We start from the raw sequence: 22541 nt of genomic DNA, 5'->3' as shown, positions 1-22541 counted from the left end.
ACACTCACGCTCTCTCATACACCCACACCCATGCTAACGCATGCATGATCTCACACACACGGTCATACACACATGCTCTCACATGCATGATCTCACACAAACTCACAGTCACATGCATGGTCACACACACATGACCTCACACACACATGCTTGCACAGGCATGCTCACATGCACTCACACACACACACTCTGACAGGATGTGCTCCACCTGGATGGGGGAAATCTTGTAAAATCGAAACATCTCAAATATATCAGGAACCAAATACATGCTAACACAAATGTTATTCTTGGAGCATTCCCTAAGGAAACCTGGTGAAGGACAGTACACACACATGCTGAGACCCCCGTGCACAGACCATTCCCATTCACAAAGGGACAGGCTGTATTCACGTTTACCCCTTGAAAATGGCCGGATGCTGGGTGGAGAGTAGGTACTCTATAAAGTCTATTTGCTAAAAGAATCAGTATGCCAGATTTCTGAAACGGGAAATCAGCTTCAGTCATTGTTCAGCATTCAGTCCTACAAGAATTCCCTTGCCTTTGGATGGGAGGGACCTTTGTATCCAGTTTAAAACCAACAACGCAAGGATTCACGCTGATAACAGTAAAACAAAATGTCGATTGGTCAAAGGACTTAGGGTTGGTCGATTTGGTCAAAGGACTTAGGGTTGGAAGCTCTTTGTCCTAGATCTGGCTTGTTCAGAAGCCGCTGAGTAATTTCATAATCTGCTTCACTGCCTCTTCTGCTTCCTAAGAGGCTGGCCCCTCTTATACCACGGGTGTTACCCACATGTTTGAGGTCAATAAAAGGCCAAGTCAGCCAATGCCACTTGTGACAAGCTCAGAAAACACAGCTTTCCATGCAGGCGTGAACATGGGCGCCATGATGGGAAGACAGCACTCAACACAGCTGCTCCTGCCTTCAGCTGGGCCTCAGTCTCCCCACTTGTAGCAACAAGGGGCTAGTCTGGACAATCTCTAAGGGCCCTAGGATCTAACTGGCCCAGCCGTCTCTGATCCCTCCAGAACATCTGTGCTCCAAGCTTCCCCGGCTGAGAGGGAATGGTAAAGCCACCGCCTTCTGGGCACCCGAGAGCTTAACCCATTCCTTTCTTTCTCGGGAAGAGCAAGAAATGCACAGAGCAATAATCACAAAGCCTACTGTACTTAAGGAAAAATCAGAAGTCTTGTTTGTATAATCAGACCACTGATTTATCAGTAAGCCACAGAAAGCACGCTTTGATAGGATTCCACCTAACAGCGATGCAGTGGTGGACGGGGGACGAGGCTGTTTTCTTTGGGTGCATCTGGACAAGAACTTTAAATATGGGAATTCCTTTTCCCACCTCCCCACCATGTGCACAGCACTTCACAGTTTAGACCGTATTTCCACGTTCATTACTCCATCTGGTCTCATAACCAGCCTGTGAAGAAGGCAGGGTGGATGGATCAGTCCCATTTTGCAGATGAGGAAACAGAGGCTCAGGATGGTGAAGCCACATGCCCCAAATCACCCAGAAATTCCATCAAGAAACAGAAGGAGACCTGGAGCCTTCTGCTTCCTGCTCCATGGCTCCGGCCACCTGCAGCCCGTGCACCTGTCCCAGGCCAACTCAGGCGGAGCGGAGGTGGGCGGTCCCCTTGGAGAGGGAAACCAGGGGCTGAGAGACCCCCTCACTGCTCGACCTGTCCAGCCCCTACTCACTGATGCAACAAAACTCTCTGACTGAAGGCTGGCTATTCACTCTCTCCTCAGAAATTCTTAAAACACAGGAATGAATGACTAACTCTGGTTGGTTCTGTTTTCCAAAATTCCAGCTGGGTTGGGTTGGGGTCCAGGAAGCCTTTGTACCTCGGGATCTCGGCTGGCGTCAATCCGGCTGCCTCCCTCAAAGTGGCATAACCGAAGCCCCAGAAACCTGCCGTCGGTGATGCCTCCCACCCGAAGCCCACTGACGTGTGTGAGCCTCAGCTTTAGAGCACACAGAGGCATCCTCACTCAGAGGTGCCCTCCGCAGTCTTCGATGCAGAGGCTCCTGGGAGCCCGCTAGTGAATCTGCCCTTACTATTCAGACAGCCCCTGGTGCCTCCCCATCCCCGACCGGAACACAGCAAAAGGAAGCATCCAGAAGCAAAGGGGTGCAAGAGGCATGCAGGGAACACGGCAGCAGAGGAAATCCGACTGTACCATGCTGTTTGTAGATAGGGGGTTTCCTATAGATGTTATCTTTTACGCCAGTGTCTGGGAAAGAAGAGAGAGAAGAGGAGAAGGGCAGGGTGAGCGAGCACACTGGTTTCCACCCCTCTGCTTCTCCAAAGCAGGCGTCAGGCACCAGATTCCAAGTGGCCAGAAAGGCTCACAAGCGACTGACACCCGGGGCCCACACCTCAGACCAAGCGTCGCCCAGCCCGAAGCCAGAACCTAGTTCAAGGGGCGCAGGGAGGGAGGCAGCTAGAGTGGGCAGCCGGCCGGACAGCGCCTTCTCTCCAGCACATTCCCGGGAGAGCAAAAATGTCTCCCTGGTGTTTGTGTGGCTTTGGGGGAAACTCCAACGCACTCCAGCAGGCGGATGTGCAAACCCTCAGAATTGGGGGCGCCGAGAGGCTTGGGAATCATAGCAATCCCGTGCAATCAGACGCTCTGCGTGGCAAGCCCAATCACGCGTCCTGGGTGCCTACCTGGGACGTGGAAGTGGCGAGGCGCCTGCTGGTAGGTGCAGGGGGGAGGCTTGCTGTCTGAGAGCACTGAGAGGCTGGGGGTGCTCCGGCCACTTTCACTGCCTCCAGATGGAAGAGCAAAGACAAGTAGAAGGGAGGTAGGGGAAGGCAAAGGACAGTATGTCAAGTAGGAATGCTGGTTCCCAGTGAACCCATCTCCCCTGGCTGGTGGAGCTCCGCAACACTCTGCCCAGGGGAGGGTGCCCTCCACCGACACTGCCAGACTGCGCCCCACGGCTTGTTAATCCAACCTCCAGTGGACCCCTTCCAGTGGCCCCATTTGCAAGGAGCAGTGGCCCCAAGGGCAAAGGGCTTGCGGGTTGCTAGTTCATGGGAATGTCGGCTTGGCTCGGCTGACCCCCACTCTCCTCGGGGTGCACAGTTGGTCTGCCATTTAGCACCAGCTGGGGCTTGAATCCAGCAAATCGCAAATTCACCAAAACTAAAGCCTCCCTCCCTCAGTATCCTTGTGTAAAAAGATGCCGCTTTCTCGGAGAATCCACAAATCATTCAGAATAGGATTACAAAATCGGTTCCTAAATGCCGCTGAGTAACATTTTATCAGCTATAGGAGGATAAGAGCAAGTTGATATTAATTAGCTGCCATGTTCCTAAATAAAGCTACTTTTGGCAAATTAAATGAAAGGAATTCTCCAATTCTGGCTCCAATTTCATATCCCATCTGGATTTATAATTTCTGTGTTCTGAACAAGGTTGGATTATCAAGTCACAAATTTAGACAGTCGTAGTTTCCCCGGGTGACCCCCTTGTCCCCCCTCCCCACCCTACACATACCTATTTAAGGAATGACATGATAGACAAAATGCAATGGGCGTTGAACACTTTGGATGATGAGGTTTACGGCTCAGTTTACCAAGACACTCCTAAGGCACACCTCATTTCCTCTCCCATTAGCCTCAGGAAACCCTCTGCCGCCTTGGATCATGGCCTGGCGAAGGGAGGGGCCCACCAGACTTGGAAGAAGCCCCTATGAGGTGCAGCTGTTCAAAGCGGCAGGGCCCTGCAGTGACCCGGCAAAGCAGCAGCCCTCCCACGGGGTAGACGTGGACGGGAGGGTGCAGCAGGCATGGGCTGCGAGCACGCTGTTGCCTGGGTCGGGTGCACCGGGAACCCGGGAGGGCTCGTAGGGGCAGAGGTGGGCACTCAGCCTGAGCAGGCCACCACCCCGCAGCCCAAACCGGGCTGAGACCACAAAGGGGGCTGCTGACCACAGCTCGGAGCATCCATCCCCCTGCGCCTGGGCACCAATTTCGCCCGTTAGTGCTGATGGAACTTGGGGCCCATGACTGCCCCCCATCACCACGTGAACCCTGCCTTCCCCTGAGCCACACCCCCCTTGCAGCACAGACTCTTCCAGAGCCCCACACCAGTCCAGGCTCCTTCCCGCTGCTCCCTGGGGCACAGGAGCCTTCAAGCCATTGCTGAGTCCCCAGGCGAAACCACCGCCATGTGCACATAAAGGAAACTCCCGATTGCCGATTGGTTCTACCAATGGTGGCTTGTGACGGGGTACACCCCAAGGACAGAGAAACATGGCAGAAGTTTAAACAGTCTCCTTGCACAGGCTCGGGAACCGCCGAGGACGGCCCACTCCGGGTGTCATCACTAAGTCTGCTGTGCTCCGGGCACGGCCTGGCGGATCCGGGAGGCTTCGAACAGCTCACTTCCTTCTGCCTAGACGCCCTCGTGCACCCAGCTCCTGCCCAGGTGGCTGCAGATGATGGGACATGTGGCAGGGCTCCTGTCCCCCCAGGCCCCAAGCCTACAGTGCAGTGTGTTCCTACAGCACAAGCAACAGCCTGTGTGTGTGTGCTGATCTATCTGGGGAGCACCCACAGTGCTCAGCAGGTCCTCACGGGGCCCGAGACCCTGGGGCAGCTGGGGACACAGACCCAGAAGCAGTGGCCCATGATGCCCATCCACACCTACCATCCAGGGGTACAGAGATCACCAAACTCTGCCCCCTGGGCCCAGGCTGAGACGTCTCTCCTGGCATCCCCTCCTCCCAGCCTCCCTTCCCCTCCCCACCCCCACTAGAATCCCCTTTGCAATCCTCCCCACTTGTCATGGCCCTTCCTGGGTCAAGGCCCCAGTGCAAAGCCTCCCTGGGAGACCCAGGCCACCATTGACCATTCTCCTGTCTGGACTCACTGGGTCACCTCATTTTCATAAGACACTGCTAACATCACCCCCCCCCCCCGAGGGTCCCTTGTAGTGCTTTGCCCACAGAAGCTCACAGAAATGCCCACAGCAGCCCCGTAGGACTCGTAACTCCCTGGCCGCCTTCTGCAGGAGGGACGGGGCTGGGAGGGCCCGGGGCCAGGGTCCCGGTGAGGCCCAGCTCCAGCTGGCTCACCATGCCACCCCTGAGCCTGCAGTCACTGCCCCGGGGGACGGCTTCCTCCCTGGGTGTCAGCAGTAAAACCCCAAACCACCGACGTCTCCACGGATACGGGAAAACGAGAGGAGGCCCCGGCCTGACTTTGAGAAGAAGCCCCTGCTGACCAGGCTCTCGTGGCCTCTGGAGGCAGTTCGGGAAGGAGGTCGGATTCTGACCTCTACTGGTGGTGGTGGGGGAGAGGCTGCTTCTTCCTAAATTTGAAGCAAGCGGTCTGCTCTGGAGCACGCTGCAGCCAGTCTCCCCGCGGGGTAATGGCTCCTGTCGCCGCGGGGCATCGTGCGTCGCTGCCTTGGTGTTGGCTAAAGGCCACTCTTCAGATTTCACGTCCCCTCCCCCGTCCGTGGACCCCATCTGGGACATCACGTGACACGTCTTCCCGTCTCCCCAGCCTCCTCTGGGCTGCGACGGCTTCTCAGACTTCCCTGGTTTGCCATGATTTTCGTGAGGAGTCCTGGGCAGGTGTTCTGCGCGGCGTCCCTCCATGAGGACTGGTCTGATTACTTCTCGTGATCAGACAGGGATCGCAGGTTCTCGGGAGGAAGACCCTGGGGGTGCAGTGCCCTCCCATCCCATTAGGTCAAGGGCACCTGCCATCAACGTGACCGGTCACTGGGATGGTGACCTTGAGCCCCTGGCCAAGTGGGGTTTGCCAGGTTTCCTGAGCAGTCTCCCTCCTGGCCCTCCAAGGCTGTGCCCTGAGCAGGCCATGCACCGTGCACACCTGGGGACTGGGGGGGGGGGGCGGCGTGGGTTCCCTCCTTGAGGGTGGCACGTCCACATAAGTCACTGGGAGCTCTCCTGCTCGGGAGATCTGTCCCTTCTCCCTCGTTTATTCATTTGCTCATTTATTTTTGACAGCATGGACTTGCAGGCCCTCACCTCACTCGCTGGGTGACTGTCCAATGTCCTGTCATTCATTCTGCTCTTCGATCGTCCCAGCTTTGCCCTGGGTCGGCTCCTGTCGAGTCCTCAAGGTGGCTGGAAGCAAAGCCAGCTCCCGTCTGCGTGAAAGGGCGTGTTAAGGACGATGAGCAAGACGTGCGTGGGTTCTCACATGTGCAGCGCTCCACCAGCCGTCTGAGTAAGGTGCATGGCCCGGGGACTGGGGCCAGATGAAGAGGTGCCTCTGGGGCACAGTGAGTGGGTGGGAAGCAGGCCCTGACCTGAGGCTCTACACCGGCAGCCCCTTCCCGCCCCTCCTGCCACAGGGGGGAGGAGGCTCGCTGCTCAGTAAGCTGCAGCTGCCCAGTGAAGAGGTCCCGGCAGCACCACCTCCCCTTGACCTGCTCCTTAACAGGTGAGAGGTCAGGCTTAAACCTTACGCTGCCTCAGGAGACATCCCTGGGTCTGAAATTCATACTGAAGTGCAAATGACTGCCACCAACACAGATGCGGCCTGCCGGCCTTGGTAGAGGGTGGCCTTGGGCATTGAGACATGGGGGGAGGAAGGTGTGTCTGGGATAGGGGTCCAGCAAGGAGAGAGAAGGAAAGCAAGGTGCCCCATCAGCATCTAGCTGGGTCAGGGCAGGTGGTGGCCGGGGTGGGGCATGCCTCTCCTTGGGGAGCCCTCCACCCACAGCGGCACTCAGAGGGTCATCACCCAGAGGAGCCAAAGATGCTAACTAAGGATGCCATGAGGAGAGGCCAGGAAAGGTTTTCCCGGGGAGGGTGGGTGGACACGGGGCCATGACCAGCTGGGAGGAGGACAGGCCTTTGACACAGCTGAAAATTGAATGTCCATAGGCTGGGATGCGCTAGAGTACGCGGCTGAATGAGAGCATCAGGCAGAGGACAGGCTCCCTCGGTGTGGTCTCTGAGGTGGACTCAGGACCTGTGATGGACATGGCCGGTGAACAAGGGCCCGACTCAGCTCTGCCCCACGGAGCTTCGGGATCTCAGGCCAGCATCGTCTGTCTGAGCCTTGGTCTCCTCTGGGGTGAGTCCTGTAAAGAGGCTGGGCACTCCCAAGGTCACAGATGGCCCTGGAAGTTGGGTATGGGGCAGAGACATGGCGCCAGGACTCCCCTGCATCTGACCCAGAGAGGAGAGCAGGGGCTTTGTCTGATTTCTGACAAAGGGGATTGGTGGCCAGTGCAGCCGGGAGGGTCAGGGCAGATACCGCACCAAAAGCCGCAGGACCCACAGGCCCCGTGCCTGGGCCCACCCGGCAGGCTGCATGGGGACCGTGCTCCTGTCCCCAGGAGATGCCCTTGGCCAGGCTCTGAAATGGTTTCCGAATCCTGTTTCAGTGGGCAGGGGCTACAGCCTGTCTGCATGGTCTCCCCCACCATGGGGTGGAAGGAGGGGCCTAGCTGCTCCTGCCCAAGGACAACACGCTGTCTCTCCCTGTGACCCCCCGGCCCTCCTGTACGGGGCTGAGGAGGGGGTGCTGCTCCCCCTGACCCACCTGGAGCGGGCATGCTGCAGGTCTGAGACACCGCCTCAGGGCCAGCCCTTGGCTGAGGGTGCTCGCTGGCTTTCCTCACCCTGGAGGGCTAAGAACTTGAGGGTGGAGAGTCAGAAGGGGGCAGCGGAGGACAGGGTCACAGAGTCTGCTCTGGCCGCAGACCCCAGCCTGGACTCATCTCGGCCAAAGGGGGTCCCTGCGTGGCCCGGCCAGCTCACGGGGGCTGCTGGGACAGCAAGGCCACCGCAGCAGACACAGCAAGTGCCCCGTGGCCGGGCCTTGTCTCTGGGCTACCCCTCTTCCAGAGCCCTCAGGGGGACAGCCCCACCCAAAGCAGGGCCACGGCGGGTGGCGGTGGGGGGCGAGCTGTGTGGCCAGGGGCCTTTGGACCTGTGAGCGAAGGGAGAAGAGGCATCTCCTTGGTGACCTGCCATGACCCGTCTACTAGCCAAATTCCCCCTGGTTTGCAGGGAGTGTGCTGTCTGCCCACAGGACGCACACGGGCCACGCGGCTGCATGTGGCAAGGCCCTGCTGGCTGCTGTCGTGCTCACGGGAGGCACCATGTCCGGCTTTGCTGCTTCTCAAGAGGGACGGCATGTCCAGAAAAGTCAGACGGTGAGCTGTGAGCACAGGTCCCGATGCTCGGGGGCTCTGCTCTCTGTCGACCCAGGGCAGACACGCAAACAAGCGACGGGGACGCATGTAGGGAACACACAAGTTCCAGCAAGCCCCATCCGAGACCATCAGATGGGGGCACGATCCCGCTGAGCTTGGCTGGCCTGCCGGTCCCAACAGGAGGGCCAGGCCCCACTCTGCAGCTGTACGGAACGGGGGGCTCAATGCCTCTCTCGGGGATCAGCAAGAACATCACCGCTGCTTCCTCTAACGCCCGGAGCACCCTTCTACGGTCTTGGGCCGCTAGGGCTGCATCCCAAAGTGCCGGACATTGTTTCTTACAGTTCTGTAGGCTGCAAGTCCCAGACCGAAGCGTGGCAGGGCTTGGTTTCCGGTGGGAGCCCTGCTCCTGGCTGGCAGATGGCCACCCTGTCCTCACATGACCGTGAGGCCCTTCCTCTGAGCACACGCAGAGAGCAAGGGCTCTTCCAGTGTCTTTTCTCTTCTCATAAGGCCACCGATCTTATGGATCAGGATCTCATCTTAGTGACTTCATGCGACCCTGATGGCTTCCTGAAGACCCCATCTCCAAATGCAGTCGCATGGGCAGTTAGGGCCTTCACATATGGACCTCGGGGACACAATCAGTCCGTAACACATGGGAAACGAGCTTGGCCATTTTCCTGGTGTGACTGGCATTCGTTGTCTGTGTAGGGATGTGGATGGTGGGGGGGTCTGCGCCCTGGGAGGAGGCAGGAACTAGGGCCCCCGCAGGGTGTACATCCTGCCCCAGCCACCATGAGCCCCGAGGCCACGGACAAATCACAGCCCCCTCTGCTTTGGCCCCTGATAATGGCTGTGGGGGTCCCCGTGCCCCCGCGGAGCTGACATGGGACATCAACAGGGGTCATGGGGGAAAGGCTCTGGGAACGAGGCCCCAGGCTGGGCACGGGGGAGATCCTAGCCTCCTGCCCCTGCGGCTCTCACTCGGCTCCTCACTCCTCACTCCTTCCCAGTGCAAGCTGCCTACGTCCTTATCCCAGGAACATTGACACACCGACAGAGACGGGGCTGCACCCACGAGACACACAGCAGGGAGCACGGGCAGAGACACGGGGCTCAGGGAAGCCATGCGGCGGACATAGGACAGCAAGACACAGATGCGTGGCCGGACGCCCTACGAGTGCCCGCGGCCCGCGGCCCTGCGCACCTTACCTCGGAAGTAGGGGACGTAATGATGTCTGAACACGGATGTAGGGCTTGGGTGTTGGGACAGGGACAGGCAGCTACTGGTACCAACACTCACAGTACCAGCTGCAGGCAACAGAGAGCAAGTCAGAGTCCGCCCCGGGCCCGCTAGCCGCAAAGCCACGACATAGGCCTAGGCCCCACTCCGCTAGGAACATTCGCGCGTCCTCTCCCGAAGAAGGCGCACCCTTGTGAGGCCCCTGACGGGGAGTCACCAGATGCGCTTCAGACCAGTCTGCTCCAGGCTCTGAGCGAGGCAGCCCGGCCCGCTGAGGGGCAGGGTGGCAGCCCCGGGCTCCAGAGCCCTGCCTGTCCCTCCACTGGGGGCTCCTTGGCTTCAAAGGCAGGTGGAGAGCTGCTGGCTGGACCCGGGCGAGCGTGCACCTGATGGGCACCTGGCCCCATCCCGCTGAGATATGCATCTTGGCTCTGAGGTGAGCACCTGGCTGGGCACGGCCAACAAGCCCGGGTGACCCAAAATACGGTGCTCGGGGGTCGGGAGAGGGGCCTTCGGAGAGGGCGCTTGGGGAGACTGACTGCCCTTCACCCCTCACTCGCCTGCTCACCTGCTCGCTCATCAGTCACTCATTCATTCGTTCACTCACACACTCATTCACTCACATACTCACTCACTTGCTCACTCATTCACTCACTCGCTCACACACTCGCTCAGGCACTCATTCACTCACTTGCTCACTTATTCACTCACTCACTTGCTCACTCAGTCACTCCCTCACACACTTGCTCACTCATTCACTCACATACTCATTCGCTCACTCACACACTCGCTCATTCACTCACACACTAACTCGTTCACTCATTCAATCGCTCATTCATTCACTCGCTTCCTCGCTCACTGGCTCATTCACTCATTCATTCGCTCACTCACACACTTGCTCACTCACACATTCATTCACACACTCACTCACACACTCACTCGTTTACTCAGTGACTCCCTCACACACTAACTCGCTCACTCATTCACTCACACACTGCTCACCCACTTGCTTGCTCACTCACACACATTCACTCACACATTGATTCACTCACTCACACACTTGCTTACTCACTCATTTACTTGCTCACTCACTCATTCACTCACACATTCATTCATTCACTCATTCACTCACTAATTCACACACTCACTCACTTATTCATTCACTCACACACTCACTGGCTCACTCATTCACTCATTCACACACTCGCTCACTCACTCATTCACTCACTTGCTCACTCATTCATTCACTTACACACTTGCTCACTCGCTTGCTCACTCAGTCACTCCCTCACACACTCACTTGCTCACTCACTCATTCACTCACACACTCATTTGCTCACTCACACACTCGCTCATTCACTCACACATTCATTCACTCGCTTGCTCGCTCACTGGCTCATTCACTCACTCATTCATTCACTCACTCCCACACTTGCTCACTCACACACTCGTTCATTCACACACTCACTCACATACTCACTCGCTTACTCAGTCACTCCCTCACACACTAATTCGCTCACTCACTCATTCACTCACACACTCGCTCGCCCACTCACACACTCACTCATTCATTCACTCACACATTGATTCACTCACTCACACTCTTGCTTACTCACTCATTTACTTGCTCACTCACTCATTCACTCACACATTCATTCATTCATTCACTCACTTGCTCACTCATTAATTCACACACTCGCTCACTTATTCATTCAGTCACACACTCACTGGCTCACTCATTCACACACTCACTGGCTCACTCACTCACTGATTCATCTGATTCATCCACTTTCCACTTATTGAGCAGGATGTTCCAAGAACATTGCAGGTAGTCAATGAAAATAACTTTGCAAATGAATGAGTTGATTTTTCCACAAAGGCTGCGAAAATTAGAGCTGTAGCCCATGGATGTGGAAATGGAGTCATGCAGCAGCTGGCCAAGGAGGAAGCAGCTTGGAAAAATCCCTCATAAAGGCAGTGTGTGCGTGGAGTGTCCCTAGGGCTTTGACACACCGAGGGTAACGATGAGTTTTTGAAGCTAAGGGTGAGCAATACACAGCTGGGTGCCAGGCAGGAAAGGAGGCGGGCTGGGGGTAGAGAGCACCCTGCCCCGGGTGTCTCCCTGCCAGGAGGGTGCAATAAGCCCTCACCAATGTTCCCACGGGGATGGCTGTCTGTCTTCAGGGCCACCATCCTAGCTACAGGTGAAGAGGGTCAATAGATATTCTCACTACTTTTTGGCCATTGACGCTGCTCTCATAGCTCAAACCCCCCCAGACCCACATGAGCCTGGGACTCACGGACCTCTGGTCTCCCACATTTACGCTCCTTTAGCTTCCTGACATCTCCTGCGACTGAAACATTTCTAAGTGCTCGTGTGTTTCACCGGACAGCTCCTCTAACCAGCAGGGTAACCAGCTGCCTCTGCAGCGGTCCTCCCCTCCCAGACACGAGGGGCCAACCTTCGTGGACAGGTGACCCGGCCAGGCTCTCCCATCACCCGCTGGCCATCCCGCACCCGGCCCGTCATTTTTCCGGTTGTGTAAAGGAAGAGACAGAGTCAGAAGAGGGAAAGCAGCGAGAGGTACAGCTTCATCCGGGCTCCAAGAAGCCACGGGGACTAAGTACCTGGACGGCTGTAGTGCTGGGGTGACCGTGAGGTCGGGGTGTAGCGCCCGAGGCTGACTGACCCGGTGGAGCTCGGGCTGGAGGTCCGGCACTGCTTGCACGAGCGGTCATCCTGATCCCCCTGGGAGGGAAGAAGGCCGGTGAACAGCAGAGCTGAGGCCCTGCCCACCCCCCACGCATTCACCCTCCTCCTGGCGGTTGCCCTCTGGACTGGAGAGGCTGACTCAACGTGGCCCCAGGACGAAATCCTCTGCATCTGCCAGGGCACCCGAGCAGCCAGGTAGGGGTCAGGCCTCGTGGCGACACTCCCTGTGGCCTGAGTACGGCCCCAGCACCCCCAGATCCCAGAGGGCAGAGTCTCCATCAGCCCCTCCCTATGGCTGGGCTCTGGAAGAGGGGCGGTGGAGGCGCGTGGCTCCCCAGCACCCCTCAGCGCCCTTCCTGCCCCATCCTCCCCAGCACCCAAGCTCCCTACAACCACGACATTTTGAGATCTTCGAGAACCATAAGATTCTGCATTCTCCCCCCGCCTACCACCCAAGGCGGGGCTCCTACATGTGGGACATAGGAAGGCACCCCTCCCAGGCCCAAAGGCCCAGTTGAGTCAGACCCACAAGCACTGGCCCACGAGACTCCATTCAAGCAGCATGAGCAATGGTTGGGAGCGGTCAGAGCAGGCGGCAGGTGGCATGAGATGGCATGACACCGTGGCACGGGGGAAGGGCAGGCTGTTGGGCCCGCCACGGCAGGGCACGCTGGCCAGTGTCCTGGGACGGCCCAGCCCGGCAGCCCGCTGTGGGGGGGACGCTCCTGCTTTGCCCCTGAGGCCAGCATGGGAGTAAGCACAGGAGAGGGGAGAGTCTGGGTTTGGAGCTCACAGCTCTCATGCTTTCTGAGCCGACCTTCTGCCTCCGAAGGCTTGTCCTTCGGCAGAACCCACTGAGCCACTGTCCCTAACACCTGCCCATGCCCCCACCTCCACGCTTGGCTCAGGCCGGTCCCCGGGCTGGGATCACACCCACCAGCTGTCACCTGGCTTCGTCCTGAGCCCACCTGGCCCGTCCCACCCACGGCGATGGGTGCTCTCTCCCTGGAGTGGCGGCTTCTCTGGGCATCCTCCACACAGCCCCACTGGCTAGTTTCTACCCCACGGGCATCCCTTCTCCTTGCTTAGCCTGTCCGAGGGCCTGGCCGGCCATCCTGTGGTTTTCGAAGCGCGGCACTGATGGCCACTTGCCCGGTCTGGTGGGCGCATTCCTAGACCTGAGGGTTCAATGCCCATGCAGACGGGAGTCTGGGAGGCACCTGTCCATACCACTGAGTGGCTCTGGGAAACAGGAAGACAGAGCTGCGGACTATAAATGCTATTTGATAGAAAAATGCTCTCGGAATACCCATCTGCGAGGATCTGGGTGCTCCATATGTCCCACTCAGAGCAGCGTGAGGTGGGCCCGGGCTAACCCAGGCTCCTGGGTGTTTTCTCTACAGGAAGCCACCAGCCAGACCTCAAGAGAGCCATGTCCCATGTGTCTGCCACTGCAGGGCCGACAGGTGCACCACAGAAGCATGCAGATGAGATGTGATTATAAAAATAACCAACACCGAGGACGGCATTTCAGGCCACCGAGGACCACAGCCCCATGACCCAGATGGTCAGGAGCCGCAGAAGCCCTTCTGGGGGTGCCGTGGGCGGTTATGTTTATAACCCGGGCGGCAGCACCATGAGCGAGAGGGGGTGTTGGCTGGGGGACAGGCGGTTACCTCCGTCGGCGTCGGCGAGAGTACCTGTGGGGACTGTGGATACAACACACAGAGTGGCCTGTTAGGTCGCTGGGAGTGGGGGGCAGAAACAGCAAAGGGCACAGACACGTCCTCATGCCCGGACCCTCCTCCAAACGGGAAAGGAACCCCACCACGAGACATGACGCAGGATTCCAGAACCTTCTTTTTGGAGAAATACAGTCAATGGCACCCTGAGAAAGGGGTCCCCAGGACACTTCTTTGGGCCAACCCTGGAGTGCGCCTCCACAATGGCCCACCCTGATGCCCACTGCTCCCTCATGAGGACATATTTTCCAAAAGGAAGACCATCAGTTTGGGGTGGGGGATGACAGCATCCTCTGAGCCCGGCAGCCTTGGTTTTCCCCAGAGAGGAGAGACAAGCGGCCCAGAGAAAGGAGGGCAGTTCAGGGCCTCGGGGTTTGGGGATTCCCCCTCTATGCAGAATGGAAAGGGAAAGTGTCCCCCAATCCTCCCATTTCATGGAAGGGGAGACTGAGGCTCAGAGAGGTGAAGGCAGGTCCCCGAGCGTCCAGCGTGCTGTTCTTTTCCCCGCTGGACTCCCGCTCTGGTGGTCAGGTCCGGCTCTGGTTGCCGGAAGGCTGCCATTCCAGAGAAGCGGGCAGAGCCGTCCAGCCCTGAGGCCAGCGTCTGCTCAACTCAGTGCCCCGACCCTCCTTCTGGGGCTTCCCTGTCCCCACCCCATCATGTGCCCACAGAAGGGTCCCCACGGAGACCACCACCACGCAGGCTCCCAGCCAGGGTGCGGCAGGGCCTGGAGAGGGGAGAGCCCTGGGGCGCTGAGATGGGGGAGCAAGGGGACTCTGACACCCCCGGGGGATGGCGGAAGCCGGCGTGGAGGCCACGGTGACCGGGGCTGGCTACCCCGGCCCAAGTCCCACCTCTGCCTCGGTGAGCTGCACGGCTCTGGGCCAGCATGTCTGTCCCCTGAGCCTTGTGCCCTCATCTGCATCCTGGACACTCACTCCCGTGGCACGGGGCCACGGGACATGGATACCCAGGAAAGCCCAGTGTCCGTGCAGAGTGAGCAGGTCAGAGGGGTGGGCGGCGACCCGGGTGGTGGTGACACGGCTCAGCCACAGCAGCGTGACCCGCCAGGGGACGGAGGGAGGCACCCGTGGTTCACAGCACGCGACTGGAGGGGTGCGGCGTGAGACTGTGTGGCTCAGACTCTGCATTTGCCCCGCACTGCTGTGCTCTGCTCGTGTGTTTGCCAACACTCCCGGACCCGTGGGAGCAGGACTGAGGGTGATGACGCTCCGCACCCATGTGCCCACCTGGCCCTCCCCGGCCCAGGGCTCCGTGACATTCTCAGCAACCCTACGCACAGCTGAGGCCCTCATGAGCCAGTCTGCACAGGAAACCTCAGGCTCCAACCCGGGAGGGTGGGGTGGCACAGGGCTGCCAAGGGGGGCGGGGAACTTGAACCCAGGCCTCCAGATCTGGCTCCCGTGTCTTAGAGGAAGCATGAGGGGCAGCTAAGGAAACAGCCAGCAGGTGGTCTTTGGGGCAGAAAGGCCTGAATTTGTCTCGGCTCTGCCGCTCACCGTTTGGGGGAGCCTGACCAAGTCAGTGGACCTCTCCGACCCTCTTCAGCGCTGTCCACCAGAGCTCAGACCAGATGCTGGGTGATAAAGCCCCACGCACAGCTCGGGTACATGGTAGGTGGGGGCAGGTCGGGACCCCTCCCTGTCCCACCTCTGAATGGGGCACGTCGCCCACATCCTCAGGGTCCCGGGTGTCCCCTGCGGCAGAAGTCAGCCAGGAGGGGCGCCTGCTGGCTGCTGAGCAAGCGAAGGGGTGTCCTTGTCACCCTCCCACCCTGCCTTGTGTTCAGCAGCGGCACCCAGCCTCTGTGACTGCACCAGCCCGCGGAGCGTGGTGCCCCCGAGCCTCAGCCCCTCCCAGAGAAGCGGACAGAAGGCTCAGGGGGAGATGTGTGAAGGTCCTGGGTTCTCCTGCCCCGGGGCAGCACCCGTGCCAGGCCACCCACATGTGGACGGTACACACGCTCAGGCCACCAGCTGGCAAATCGCTCTTCCTACCTATCCTGGGCACCCATGGCCACACTCGAGTCTCAACACCACCAAAGAGCAGGGAAAATCAACAGCAGACTCCACGTGAGATGGAGAGGAGCCATGAGAACCAAATCACCGGCGAAGGACACGCCCGAGGGACACCAGGGAATCCACCGTGTGTGGTCCAAACAGGTGGTCAAACCAGCACAGGGGGATCATGAGACGGGGGGGCAGGGGCAGGCCAGCTGCTGAGGGTGGCAGATTGCCTCCACACCAGCATGTTTCCTAATTCCTCCCCCAGCAAAGGAGACCCTCTGCGGGTTGGGGGCAGAGCCCCTGGGGACTCTTGAAAGGGGATGCGCACAGGCCATCGGAGGGGATCACAGGAGGCCAGGGGTCAGAGGGGGCAGAAACGGATGCGGCCCTTGCCGTGTGCACACCACCCGCCGCGGGGGCCGTACCTCGTGGCAGCTCTGCCTGCCCGCCGCCGAGTGGCTGATGTACGGCGAGTAGGAGATCATGTCGGGGCGGTCGATGTTGTAGATGGCCTTGCTTTTAGGAAGAGCAGCCAAGTCCCTGTAGTCGAGAATCTCATCGCCCAGCTTCGCCTGAGAGACAGAGAGCGGAGGGCATTGTAGCTCCAAAGCCCAGAGGGCAGCAGGTGCTCTGGCAGCCGTGGGGACAGCGGGGCCCAGCCCAGGACCCAGGCTCCGTGAAATGGGGTGAAGGGGCAGAGGCACATGGCCAGGGAGTCCTCACGGTCACGTGGGCCTGGGTCCCTCGGCCCCCCCACGGAAGACCACAGAGTCCTAAGGAAGTGCATTCTCTGAGCCCCTACTTCTCTCCCTGCCAAGTGGGACAGATGGTTGCATAGGACAGCCCCAGGGTCAAAGAGGTAGAGCCTGTCACCTGTCTGGCACAGAGCCCAGCAGACCCCGAGACTCAGCCAAGGGCCTAAACATACCTACACACATCTCTGTGTGCACACACACAAACCCATACAAGCACGTCAACCACATATGTGTGCATAGAGGCAAATGCACACACATTTATATGAACATGCAAATACCTGGATGCACATGCATAATGCACACCCACAAACACACATAACATGTATGTGTGCATGCATGCACACCCATGTGTGAGCACATGCAAATGAAAACACACCCATATACAAACACACATGTGCAACAAACACATGTGCACACACAAGACACATGTATACGCAAACAGGCGCATGCAGGCGCTTAAAGTCACGCGCACACATACACGTGTCTGCGTGCACACAAGACACGCACATGTGTGCGTGCATTTAAACACACACCCAGTGGGTGCACGTATGTACGCACACGTGCAAGCACTGGGCATCCACTCCTGCACACGTACGCACGTGCACAGAGGACGCGCCTACGGCAGAGCTCGTGTACGCACTCACACACCTCTGCCCACTCACTGCCACTGCCAAACACTAGCACACACACTCGCACGCCCCCTCACACGCCCACACTTGCAGGCACAGCACACACTCCCTCCCTCACCCAGCACACACGCTCGCACGCCCCCTCACACGCCCACACTTGCAGGCACAGCACACACTCCCTCACCCAGCACACACACTCACACGTACACTCACACACGCTCACACACCAATCCAGATTCACACCCAACTCACACCCACACATGTAACACATGTACACGCACACACTCCCGTGTAATAGCACACGCTTGCACACACAATCACACTCGCGCAAACCACCGCACACTCGCACACGTCCTTGCACTCACACACTGGAGATATAGCAGCAGAGGGCCTGACACGACTGGCCGGCTGCGACAGGACTGCGGTGGGGCCAGGAGCGCACGCGGCCCGCAGCAGGTGCTCACGGTGATGCACGTGGAGCCACTGCATCTGCTCAGGTGAGGGCCACCTGACCACCCGCTCTCCGGCACCGCCCTCCCTGGCATCGCCCCACCGCCCCTCCCTGCTCCAGGGGGCTGCAGAGGCCACGCGGCAGGCTGAAACAGGTCCCCGAGCGGGGCAGGGCCACACCCACACAATCCTCAGGTGTCACAGCAGGAACCATCATCTGTGTCGGTCCCCGTGTTCCTGCTGTGGGTGCCAACGTTCCCCTCCATCCCGGAGCGGACACACGTGGTCACCTCTTCCCCACCATGCCCCCCTCTCAGCATTAATCTCAGCCTGGCCTTACCGGACGTCAGGCTGCCCCCACCAGCTCGGCTCTACCTGAACCCCGAGGGAACCTTCTGCTCAACCCCAGTGTCCCCCAGTGACCGGGCCAGGGCCAGCGTGGGCCCACACTCCTCTCTGTGGTGGGACTAGCTGTCCCTTTCCAGCCCAGGCGGCTCTGGTCCAGGCCCTCGGTGCCCACATCTAGGCCTGGCAAGAGCCTCCGGGGGCATTCCTGCTGCACTTGCTCTGAACAGACATCGCCGACAGAGGCTGCTAGCACTGTGAGCTCTTCCCTGGGATGGCCTTGGCCTAAGCCTTTTATTATCTGCTCACCAAATACTCACGACAAGCCCGTGATGGGGGGCACCCACAGTTCCTTCACTTCATAGATGCAGAAAGCAGAGCCCAGAGAGGTTAGGTAGCTCACCCAGAGTCACACAGCCAGGGAGGTATGGGGTGGGAAGAGGCCCGGGTCGTCGGGCTCCAGAGCCGGGCTCCCCACCATCGCCCTCCCCTGGAGCTCCAGCTCTAGCACACTGTCCTCCAGCTCAAATCCTCCGGCAGGGTCTCCGGGTGGGCGATGCAAGCCCTCACTGCAGTCCCCAAACGCAGGTTGACATTCCCAGCCCACTCCCCTGAGGTATCTCCTCCCTGTGCCCCCAGCATGCCAGGCTCAGCCCTGGGTTCAGTAGCCCCAGCCCACCTCCCCTAGGAAGCCTTCCCTGACCACCCGACTCCAAGGCTCTCATGAGCTGGTGGGTGCTCTTGGGGTGAATGCTGCCATTTGTGATATAGTTTGAGAGAGGGAATGTCTGATGTCTCAGACCTCTGACTCCTCCCTGTGGAGCCCTGGGCAGGGTTCAGAAGACCTGAGTTCAAATCCTAAGTCTGTCGTTTGTAGTCAGGATGGACACTGATCAGAATTTCTGAGCCGTTCCCTAGGGGCTCTTGTGCACCTGCTTATCCTAGTGGCCTACTCCTCTGCCCATACTGTCCACCACGCTGAGCTCCTTATGGCTCCCCGGCTGTCTGGAGCCCAACGGCTCAGCACCTGCTGCTCTCTCTCCCAGGCCCCTTTGCCTGCTCAGCCGCTGGTTCTTCTAGACTCAGTCCAGGTCTCCCTCTCTGAGAGACCGTCCCTGCTCCCCTCCACCATTTGGGTTGGATGCTTATCTCCTTTAAGTGAAGGTGCCGATGTTGGTTGGTGCACCAGTCTCCCCTTCTCTGGGACTGGTGGTTTCTGGGGGTCCATGACTCGATCTGTTTCATTACGGAGTCCCTCTCCCTAACTCCGTGTCTGGCACGGCAAGATCCTTGGGACATGTTTGCCAAATTAAATAAAATCCATGGGGCATTTGCCAAAATCAGGTGGATTCTCTGGACCATTTTACAAGACGAGACTACCAGCTACATCTTGCCCACCCTCTGGATTTCATGAGCCTCAGATTAAAGCTGACACTGGAATGAGGGGCTGGGTGAGGTCTGCATTCACAGGTCCCTGCACAGGTGGACCCCCTTCCCTGCCTCGGACCCCGCTATGATCAGAGCATCGCCCGTCTGTGGGTGTCAGCCCGCTGCGCACGGGTCAGCGAGCCCTGGGTTAGCCCCTGCTGATCCCCGAATGGCACGGATCAGAGAGGTGGCCTGAGGGCACCCACACCGCTCGCGCCTGCCCTGGACAAGTGGCTCTGCTCCCGGCTCCTCAGCATCTGCCCTGCGCAGCAGGCGCACAGATCCGTTTCCTCCCGCTGCTGGCCTTGGGGCGGTTGCTGTGACAACGGGCTACGCTCTAATTGGCGGAAGGCCACTGGGACGTGTATATGTTCCTGTGATTTCTCCTTGCTTTTTTCTCTCCATACTCCGTCCAGCATGATAAACGATAATAACATATGGCCATCGACGACAGCAGAGTTACAATAAGCTCTCACTAATAATACACTGTAATGTAATAATGCTGATTTTCGGCTTCGCCTAGTTACTGATTCACTGCCATGCTGAAGAAATGTTACAAACACAATATTCAGCATGACCTCATTTGGGTTAAAAAAAAATACAGCACAAAGAGACCTAGGGGCGTGCTGCCCAGTATGAGTGGTGGCTACTCTGGGTGGTCAGATAGCGCATGGTATTCATCTTCTCCTGCGCCGCTGGGCTGCCCGGCAGCTGGGATCCTTCCAAGCTGCAGCAGGGATCGGGGCCCCCCTCTCGAGGCCCAGCACCGAGCACGGTGTCAGGCACACAGTAGGCCCACTGCAGATCCCAGCAGAGAGATGAGAGAAAAAGCAGGGCAGAGCCCTGAGAGAGGACTCACGCCCCCTCGGTGAAGGAGTTCCGTGGATGTGCACCGACTGGGTGCTCACACCACCCTGGTTTGGGGGGAGGAGCGGACAGCCAGGTGCTCTGGCCCATGGCCTGCCTGGCTCCCAGGAGGGCGGACGTGTCCAGGCTGGGCACTGGCCACGGTGCTTGGAACCCACATGTGGCCACAGGACATGTGTGCTCTTGGGTGGGGGCTCCGAGGCTTCGCACTGTGATGCAGACGACTTTCTGCAGGTCTCTGAGCAGCATCTGAGAGTGGCTGCAGCGACCCAGGGAGGGAGGAGGGGGAGGAGGAGGAGGAGGAGGAGGAGGAGGAGGAGGAGGAGGAGTGTGGGGTGCGTCGAATGCTCCACTGTGCACCGTCATGGGGCCTTTCAAGGAGCCATGACCACAGTGGCCAGCGTCACTGCTCAACACACGGTCCCGAGAGTACCTCGGTCCTTGTCAAACGCCAGATCGTTTAAAAGAGGAGCTCACGCCTAGCGAGCAGTCACCACGTGCCACGCAGCCACAGCGGCCACGGAAGCCGGGCCCCCCGCTAAGCGCTCCACTGACCTTGTCTCATTGAAGTAACAGGAATCATAGTTAAGATCTCTCACGACATTGACGGCACCGTGGGCCGCATTACGTCCTGCCAAGTCCGTATTTTGAAGCCCTCACCCTGGGGACCTCAGGTGGGACTGTGTTTGGAGATGGGGTCTCTTTACAGAGGTAAGTGAAATGAGGTCACGAGGGTGGACCCCGATCCCATCAGACTGGTGACCTTAGAAGAAGAGACTAGGACACAGACATGCACAGAGGGACCACCCCGTGAGGACACAGGAGAAGACTTCAAGCCAAGGAGGGAGGCCTCAGGAGAGCCAGCCCCGCCCACACCCGGATCTCAGGCTCCCAGCCTCCCGGATGCAGAGAGAACGCATTTCTGTGGTTGGAGCCACCTGCCCTGTGGGATTTATTTGCTACGGTGGCCGAGCTACGAGCGCAGATCTCATACTGATCATCATCGCAGTGAGCATTTGCAAAGTCCTCCCTCTGGCCCAGGGCTGCACTCAGGGTTCCCACACTGTCCCTCCGTGGGCCCTGGACAGCAGGTACTGTGGGTCTTCTCTGGTACAGGTAAGCTCTCGGAGGCTCAGAGAGGTTCACTCCTCACCCAAGGGCACACAGCTGGTCTGATGACTCCATCCCCCCTTTCTGAGCCTCTGAGTGCACATTCACTAAGGGCCACGCTGCGATTCATCTTCGGGGCTCGTTCCCCCGAGGACTAGACTGCATGGTATTGTTACCCATCAGAATTAGGGTCAGGAATGACTCTGCATCCAACTAGTATGAGATTCAGGGCTGAAAAGGCGTCAGGAAGAGCAAATCCAACCCCACTGTGTGAGAGAAAACAAAGGTCCTGGCCGGGTGGGAAGGGGATGGGAGAAGTGACGTGCTCTAAGACACCTGCTGTTCCTTACAGTGGTAGAGCCAGGCCCAGACACCCGGTCCAGGGCTTGCCCCTCCCCCCAGCCTGCACCTAGAGCCTCGGGCTCTTCCTCAGACAACGGAGTTTGGTACTCACAGGTAAATTAGCAAAAGTACTAACCTCCCACTGCTGAACCTGCAGCCCAGAGGTAGTTGCTATTTTTATACTTGTATGTGCACACACACACATCCATATGCACACGTACACACACACATACACCCATATGCACACACACCCCTACACACACGTCCCCAAATGCATATGTACACACCCCCCCACACACATATGCACACACATCCATATGCACACACATACACCCATATGCACACACACCCCTACACACACATCCCCATATGCACACGTACACACCCACACACACACATGCACACACATCCACATGCACACGTACACACACACACACACCCATATGCACACACACCCCTACACACCCCCCCACATATGCACACACATCCATATGCACACGTACACACCCCCACACACACATATGCACACATCCATATGCACACACACCCATATGCACACACACCCCTACACACCCCCCCCCACATATGCACACACATCCATATGCACACACACACATACACCCATATGCACACACACCCCTACACACACGTCCCCATATGCATATGTACACACCCCCCCACACACATATGCACACACATCCATATGCACACACATACACCCATA

General features: G+C 58.5%; 1 protein-coding gene across 22 annotated transcripts in view; it reads right to left on the bottom strand.

Annotated features, from left to right (window-relative positions):
* The window catches only part of ABLIM2 (actin binding LIM protein family member 2), a 151186-nt gene that overhangs the window by 36785 nt on the left and 91860 nt on the right, over positions 1–22541 (bottom strand). For 9 of the 22 annotated variants that reach the window (XR_004298263.1, XM_032395440.1, XM_032395446.1 and 6 more), the window contains exons 10-15: positions 16317–16463; positions 13799–13831; positions 12038–12158; positions 9379–9477; positions 2680–2781; positions 2189–2242 (exon numbers count right to left, since the gene is read on the bottom strand). Coding sequence is in view for 21 of the 22 variants with exons in the window: in XM_032395440.1 (XP_032251331.1) it covers positions 2189–2242; positions 2680–2781; positions 9379–9477; positions 12038–12158; positions 13799–13831; positions 16317–16463 (556 nt within the window). In the remaining variant the exon portion in view is untranslated. The remainder of the gene's footprint in view (positions 1–2188; positions 2243–2679; positions 2782–9378; positions 9478–12037; positions 12159–13798; positions 13832–16316; positions 16464–22541) is intronic. The other 13 variants (XM_032395443.1, XM_032395450.1, XM_032395451.1 and 10 more) reach the window with 5 other exon arrangements.

Source organism: Phoca vitulina, unplaced genomic scaffold (assembly GCF_004348235.1).
Source record: "Phoca vitulina isolate PV1807 unplaced genomic scaffold, GSC_HSeal_1.0 scaffold85, whole genome shotgun sequence".
Lineage (NCBI taxonomy): Eukaryota > Metazoa > Chordata > Mammalia > Carnivora > Phocidae > Phoca > Phoca vitulina.
Note: the sequence above shows the minus strand (reverse complement) of the source record. Positions and strands in the feature narration are given on the sequence as shown.